General features: G+C 49.5%; 2 protein-coding genes across 2 annotated transcripts in view; one reads left to right on the plus strand and one right to left on the minus strand.

Annotated features, from left to right (window-relative positions):
* Positions 1-438: 438 nt before the first annotated feature.
* Positions 439-2,547, plus strand: EPUS_08058 (uncharacterized protein; the record flags this gene model as incomplete). The annotated part of the gene is made up of 7 exons (XM_007789480.1): positions 439-544; positions 597-1,105; positions 1,165-1,215; positions 1,267-1,329; positions 1,383-1,677; positions 1,728-2,242; positions 2,290-2,547. The coding sequence occupies 7 exons, from the start codon at positions 439-441 to the stop codon at positions 2,545-2,547; spliced, it is 1,797 nt and encodes a 598-aa protein (XP_007787670.1).
* Positions 2,548-7,619: 5,072 nt separating this feature from the next.
* EPUS_08059 (uncharacterized protein) overlaps positions 7,620-7,727 on the minus strand; it is a gene marked incomplete at both ends in the record, with an annotated part of 3,725 nt that continues 3,617 nt past the window's right edge. Inside the window, one exon of the mRNA XM_007789481.1 lies at positions 7,620-7,703. Coding sequence (XP_007787671.1) covers positions 7,620-7,703 — 84 coding nt within the window. The remainder of the gene's footprint in view (positions 7,704-7,727) is intronic.

Below are 7,727 nucleotides of genomic sequence, written 5' to 3' on the forward strand. Positions count from 1 at the left end.
CGTGTTACCTGCCCTGTTACCTGCCCTGTGGATCGCAGAATTGAAGATGTTTATTAAATATTTTTGAATTCATCTTGGGCTTAGTATTGTGCGGCTGGCGCAAGTTGCCTGGTAGTGAATGTTCTGGTCTGCGGTGTTCACTCAAGTTGTGTTTTCTGGGCATCGTTCCTGGTGTTTCTTTCACTTGTGACCTTACTTCACCTTCAGACAAAGACAATGCACAGACCTTTTGGTGATCACCAACCCAGCACACGCACTTTTCTTGCTGTTATGGTTCTACCGTTTGCTTGCAGCTTTATTTCTAATCGATCTGCCTCTTAATCGCAACCCTCAAGCTACTTACTTAATTACGTTGGTGCCCTTGGCCGGCAACCCGATCATCTCGACACTTTAAAAGTTGAAGTTGAGATCACGAATGCTTTTCCGCAAGATCAGACAATGTCTTTTCCACAATTTCTGAAGAATCACGCGACCTTCAATCAGCCATCGCGCATTCAGGAGGAAGACCTCGCACGGCAGAGCGCTCATCGCGGTGTGGTTGCAAGTGAGCTTTTCTACATATCATTTCATGCCGCCCGAGCTTACGTTACCTTCAGAAGATGGTGTTGTTCAGCAGTCTTGTACCGACGACTTCTTGATCGTTCTTTGTGTCGAGTTCTGTAAAGCTCAATCCCATCAGCTGATAAGCAGATTGCGACAGTTGGATCGAGCAGAACAAGACGAACGTATTGGATTCATAGCCCACGAAATCAGAAGATTATTGCATCACCCTCGGCTTTTCTCATCCGAGTCTTCAAGGGTTCGATTTCTCACCTTCTTGGCTGCCGATTCGCGATTCCAGTTATGCGAAGCTATCAGTGGCCTGCTGATGCAAAGCGAGGTACAAGACATACAAGAGGCATGGCAAAAGAACGTCTCAAGGAAGGGATACCTCGATGGCACTAGGGGCTGGGAGAATTTTCTCCTTTCTGACGCACCAGGTCTTCCTTTCACATCGGATCGAACCACACCTGAATCCACGGTGCAGGTTCTGCCGCCCGTCGCCTCACGCATTGTCGCTGGTTTTGAAAAAGAAGAGCGGGAGATCTTGCACTTTGTACGACAGGTATGTTAGCTCTGCTTGTCCTTGGTTCTGGGTCTGTAGGTCCAGCTGACAATTCAAAGAACAATCCTCCACTTGGTCGACCGGCACAGATGACTACGATGATAGACTTCGTATGTGTTCCTTCTATCGAGACTGATTTGTATGATTCTGATACATCGCAGGATAATCCGACGGAAAACTCCGAAAGGGTACCTGACGCCCAATTTCCGCAGATCGTCAAGCAAGTGGGTTTGAAGCACCACTTCATGCTGAACAGACTAATTGACGAGTTATCCAGGCAATCTTTCGCCCTAAGAATCAAGCAATCGGCAGTGTGCTTCGGGCGCTCGTCACCAATCTCTCAAACATGGCTCCAGATGCGCTTAATCAGCTCACCGAGCAGATTTGTTCCACTACTGTTCCTGATGCCATCATTCCAGTCATGACTGATGCTCAGCTTGATCAGTACGACGGCAATCCAGGTGGTTTCAATCGTCCCCGCTCCCGTGCAATCATGGCTCGCAACAAGGCTGATGTGAAGAGAAAGGATCGCGTCAACTTGCGTCCTCTCAATGGCTTCATCTGCTTCCGATGTAAGTCTTTCAATAAAAATGACGAACGAATAAGTACTAACCATGACAAGCCTACTACAGCCCCATCTTCGCCGGTCTTACACAAAAGATCAAGTCGGGACTTGTTCGTCAGCTCTGGCAGCACGATCACTGGAAGCACTTCTGGGCGATCGAGGCGAAGGCGTACTCTGAGATTCGCGACGCCGAGCTTCGTGTTCGCCACAAGAACAACATCACACTTGACCAGTTCCTAACCGAGACTGTTGGCTTGCTGGGCGTCATTCCTGCGGACAAATATCTTTCAGTCATGGGATGGGAACTCTTGAACAATGGGCCAAGCGAGTATTTTCTGGTCAAGGTCAATGCGGCGACTACGATGCTCGACACACCTCTTAGTACCAACCTTTCTGCTGCAGACATGGTCAAGCACTGCTACGAGACTGGTCTTGTGGAGGGTTCTTTTTCTGGTGGTGGTGGTGTTGCGATGGCGTTTGCTGCTCAACCTAGCGTTCCAAAGATTCCTAATTTCGTGGGCGAGGACCGAAGCGTTGGTGCTTTCACTGATGAACACGGATACTTCGATGAGGTAAGCATTCCATTCTGTGAAAGTTGTTCCATGCTAACTCATCCAAGATGATCGCTGAGGCCAAGATCAATGAAGACGCCAGTCAGGGTGATCAGACTACCCCTGCTCCATACGCAGAGAATTTGTCCATCGAGACAGCCACTGCGGATGTGCAACGCGCTTTGGAAGATTACCCAGACGAGTACCCATACGCCCACCACTTCCATCCTGAGGTTGGGGTTCCTATCCTCGCATTCGACCCGACAGTCATCCAAGACGACTTCGATCCCTTTGACCTCGGTGACTATGTCGAGTTCGACGTTTAGCGATGCCGCCAAATACATACCCTGCAGCGACATGCAACGTCACTTGAAGCAAATAAGGCATTGGACGAACATACGGAGAGCAACATTGGAAAGGCTCATCTACAGTCTCAAAACCCCCGCCTAGTGGTACTGTCAAGCTGCTACGACAATTTTTTCAGGGACGATGGTCAACCGCGGGGTTTTCAGGCTGGGGGCTTGGCGTTTTGGCAATTTGGCAGAGCAGACTGCACGGTCTATGGGCCAAATCATGTATAATAGAAGTTTGTCCTTGTCTGAAGAGCTAGAGAAGCCATACAAGGACGTAGATAGAAAATCCCCGAAAGGCACAACAAATTTCCTTTCATTTCCCATGGATCCCCTACATATCTATGAGTCCTCGTCCGACTGCTTGCGCTCTATATCATTGCTGTACCAGTCCTGCTTCGAGTCTCCAGGCGTGAAACTCAGCAAGCACTTGATGAAGCCGAAAGTCCTCAACACCATTAAAGAGTGTACAATTCTTGACATTCCGAAGCAACGTCATCCACGCTGTAATTATTCCTTCGTTCATGGAGGAAGAAGCTTCGCTAGGACTTCTGGCAGGCGATTGGAGTTGCTCTCGCTGTCAACTAACGTACAGAACCACTTGCCAGGCCACCCCACTTGCCGGGCCAGTTTGCACACACTTTACGCAGTAATTCTACCATTCAAATGGGCCAACATCCACGTCCAATTAGGGAAATAATGAAGCTGGCGATACTTCCTATTCGAGTCTATCTGATAGAATTCTAATGCGCAGCGAATTCTCTGAACGGTGCGTAATTTGCACTCTAGAGGGCGCCCTGCCCTATTTGGCAGCTCTGACCTCCTCAAGGTTCCACGAACGCTGTACCCTCTCTTTTACCATGCGTTTTGAGCGCTTTTTGACCTCTTGATGGTGCATTTGCTTCCGTACGTTGTTGAGCTCATTTTGAAGCAATTGCGCGCCAGCATGCTCTTGAATAGCCGCGTGGCTAAGCTTACGTACAGAGCGTCGAGTTCGAGGAGTAACTTTGGCCTCAATTTGCGCTTGAAGCTCTCGAATTTCATCCAGCTTCTTCGGAGTGCTACAAAGATGGTTAGGACCCTCTTGAATAGGCGCAGGCTGATACTCAGGCGTTGTGCGGCCAAAATTTTGAATTTCAGGATCATCCAGCAGTTTTTGCTTATTAATTGGCCAAATGCCGGCTCTTCTTCATCCTGCGCGAATATTTCGCATAGTAAACGCTTCCTGACGCGCTCGTACGTAAAGTATAGTAAAAATACTCCGATTGAGTGCTGCTATGCCGGTTGGAGTGTATTCTTCAACTACGCGGCTGTACGCGCTTGAAAGAGGCGAAAATGGACCTACATCAAGAGGTTGAAGTTTGTGGGTAGCGTGCGCAGGTAAATAGAGAGGATGGATGTTGTTTTCGAGGTAGAAATACTGAAATTCGCTAGTTATATGACTCTTTTGGCTATCAAGTATTAGGATGATATGCTTGCCTTGTTTTGACGTAATTAGGACGAATATCCGACGCAGCCAATCAACAGCTAGCTCTTCGTCAGTCCATCCTTTAGGAGAGAAGGCCTATATAACGTCAGGGAGCTCCTTATGCTCTGGAAACATATAATGTTCAGCATTCTTGCCAACGAAGATAAGATAGGGCTTAATAGCCCTTTCTGTGTTCATACGCTCAATAATAGAGACCTATTGAGTGTTATCTGATGCTGGAGCCACTAGGCGACCTATAGCAGGGTCAAAAACAACGTATTTTGACGCTATTTGCCCTATCTGAAACCCTGTTTCATCCATGTTGTAGATATCCTGCGGCTCGACTGCGTATTAGCTGCGAAGCTGTTCAAATTCGGCGAAAAAGCGTTCAATAACACTAGAATCAAGAGTCATGAGGCGCTTGATATCCATTGGTCGATTTCGTCGCGTTTTAAGCTCTGGATGGCGAGCAATTAAACGCTCCACGTAATGCTTGCCTAGTTGAATCTTATCCCCCTTGCTCTGCAGCAATTTAGTGACCATTCGACGAATTTGTGCATAATTTGGGCATAGATGCTGCCTCTGGAGGTCTCGAAAATACTGAATAAGCACTTTTTCTTCTTGTTTCGAGAGGCGTTGCGAAATGCGATCGGTTTCTGCTCGAGAGGGTCGTCCAGCGCGTCGATAGGCCACTGTGGATTTTGGCACGTCATAGTACTCCGCAGCCTTGCGAATTGAGCTAAATAGCCCTACATCAACGTCGTTTGAGGCCTGCTGAATAGAATGCTCCTTATCCGAGTCCATTTGGAGCTATATTGGTGGAGCTATAGCTGTTCGGAATATGAGGATGCCTGCGCGTTGGTGTGCAGAAATTGGCCCGGCAAGTGGGGTGGCCCGGCAAGTGGTTCTGTACGTTAGTGCAATAGACTGGGATCAAGAATATTTATTGGTGTTGTCATCATATACTGCTGCCCTGAATATCCGACGCCTACGGAAACGCCTTGGGACGATCTCCCAGACTCTGTACCTACTAACCGATGAAGACGAGGATCACGGAGTCATGGTGATAGGCTTTGGTATTGCTGCTCAGATAGCACAGAGAGTGTGAGATGGCTGTACCAGCTCTACACCTTCACCGTGACTGCAATGAATTCGGTGCGATTTATCGTTGTCCTTCTACTGTGGGTGGAGAATACCATTCATGCCGCTGACCTTCCTATCGGTGCCCTACAAGAACCAGCCTGGAGCTTTCCAGAAGCTCCTTGACATTCTGTTAAAATACACCAAACCCGTCTCCAAACATCCACCTAGACTTCTACACCAAGTCCCAACGAGCACAAAGATTATCCGTTGCCTTCTCCATCTCTGCCACTATGTCTTACCCATTCCTTCTTTCCTTCACTGCTTCGCTCCCGCATCTTCAGCCCAGTTGGCACTCCCTAGTTCTATGGCACTCTAGCGAAGAAACTCGCTTCCAAGCGTGATAGAGGGCAGCTCTGTCGGCCTGTAGAAGTTGCCTCCGCCCCCAACGTCGTATTCCATCCCACTGAGAACAACCCGGGGCCGAAACATGGACTTGCGGACAATGACTCCAACAGAATTCCCCTTCTATATACCTTCCACCAATTCGCGCCCAATGTGAGCTAGGGGTACAGCCTCCGAAAAAAAACCAAAGATGCGCCACAACGGGATGGTTCGAGCGGAGTCGAAGCAACCAGAGCCTTTACTTTAGTTTCACTCACGCCACTTCTCCATCATCATTTACTGCTGCTTCCTCAGAGCTCTACTACGCTGTGGCTTTGTAGATCATCTGCCTCATCTGCACTACCACATCATCGCCCTTGGAAAGCACATGCAACGACCACGAAGAGGAGCGCTTCAAGCACACACCTTTTTTTCCTCGTACGCCAACCTTCATTCTTGCCTCACACCACCCCAAACCCATGCCTACCACAAAAGCGGGCGTCACTTTGGCTGACCATCGACCAGCACAAGCGAACACAAGGGAAGGTGGAATGGAGAAGAAGTAGAAGAGCATGGAAGGTAGTCCAAAGGCAGTCAGGTCCAACCAACCTTAAAGCAAGCCAATTGGATACAACAGCCCATTTCACCCTAGAGAAACGGTCAAGACTCAATTCAGACCGAGCCAGCCATTCACCCTGTCATCCATACCTGCGCAATGCGCGTTGTGAGTTCTCACTCGACTCACAGAAACACACACCGCTAATCGGAGATAAGATCTGCATGAGAAGCGGGGGAGAGGCAAGCCAAAGTCGCGATAACGACTCCTCAGGCTGAGCCGACCCAGTACTGTAGATGGCCACCTTTCGAGGACACAAAGACACGCACCCGGACGAGCGTTGAAAATCGCGGTGCAGCTGATCCAGCAGCCAGGAGCAGTAGGGGCACCTACCCCGACATGAAAACCAGCCTTGAAGATAAAACCGTATCGCTGCATGTTCCGGAGGATATCGTTGCATGCACAAATGCGCAGACCACGCCGCCGACAATACAGCCAGCTCAACAAGCAAGCTAGCAAGCAAGCAAAGCAGGTGCCTAACCAATCTCTCAATTCCTCTCCTCTGCAATATCTAAGGTAGCAAAGCAGGTGCAGTGCATGTTCAAGAGACAGCCACTATATCTTCCGGGCAAGGGGAAACAAAAAGACCTACCAAATGCGAATCGAACCGCATACCAACCATCCAGAAACCCACCTGTAGCCATCATCCAGCAGAGGCAGCCTGACTTTCCACACCTTATCCTTGCGCACCGCATCCCCCCATCCCAGACGAAAACATCCGGTACCCATCCCCATCTCCATCCCCATCCCCATCCCAATCTCAGCACAGCACAGCACAGCAACCAAAGCAAGGAAGGAGAAATCTCAGCAGGCACCGCAGGAACCATCCCATCCTCCCATCTTCCCATCTCCCCATCTTCTCCCCAACCGTTCCATGCCTGAGGTTGATTACCATATCACCATACCCTCTCCGTTGTGCGGGCGGATGAAGGAGTTTCGCATACATCTCAGCACAGTCCTAATATCCATATCCCTTCCACCTCTCCTAACCATCCCCAACCACCACTCAAATACATGAGAGAAGAGAGAAGGTAAAAGGAAGGGAGTACCAAAGAAATGAAGGAAGAAAAGCGAGCAGTTAAAAAAACGAGGAGAAAAGTATTGAGGAGACGAAGCGGCCGCCTGACAGGGATAAAATAGAACCAGGAAAAATGCAAAAGAGGTCCGGAAGGGGTGGGCTAGAATGGTTGCTGGTCACTGGTCACTGGTCACTGGTCACGGGTCACTGGTCACCGGTGTAGTCGATTTCCCACAGCCGTCAGGTCTTTCTTCCTCTCTTCCATCTGCAGTTGGCCGAGGGGTGAGGGGTGTAGGGGGTACAGTAGTATCTGTCCGGTATAGACACAGTACTACTTCGGGTTGTACAGCTGCATACTTCTTTCGCGTTCTTGTGTTGGGGAAAGGGGGAAACTTATCCCACCACCCCACGCCACGCCCTCGTTCGTTTCCACTCCCCTCCCCTCCACTCCACCTCCCCAGTTCCATGAACCCTCGTCTATCTTACTCGCGATAAGAAATCTTCCTCATCTCGCCCAACCTCGCGCGCGCCGCCGCGAGGTTATTCTCCAACTGCAGGATCTCGACCTAGATGACACATCGAGTCAGCAA

The sequence above is a fragment of the Endocarpon pusillum genome, assembly GCF_000464535.1.
Source record: "Endocarpon pusillum Z07020 unplaced genomic scaffold scaffold112, whole genome shotgun sequence".
Classification (NCBI taxonomy): domain Eukaryota; kingdom Fungi; phylum Ascomycota; class Eurotiomycetes; order Verrucariales; family Verrucariaceae; genus Endocarpon; species Endocarpon pusillum.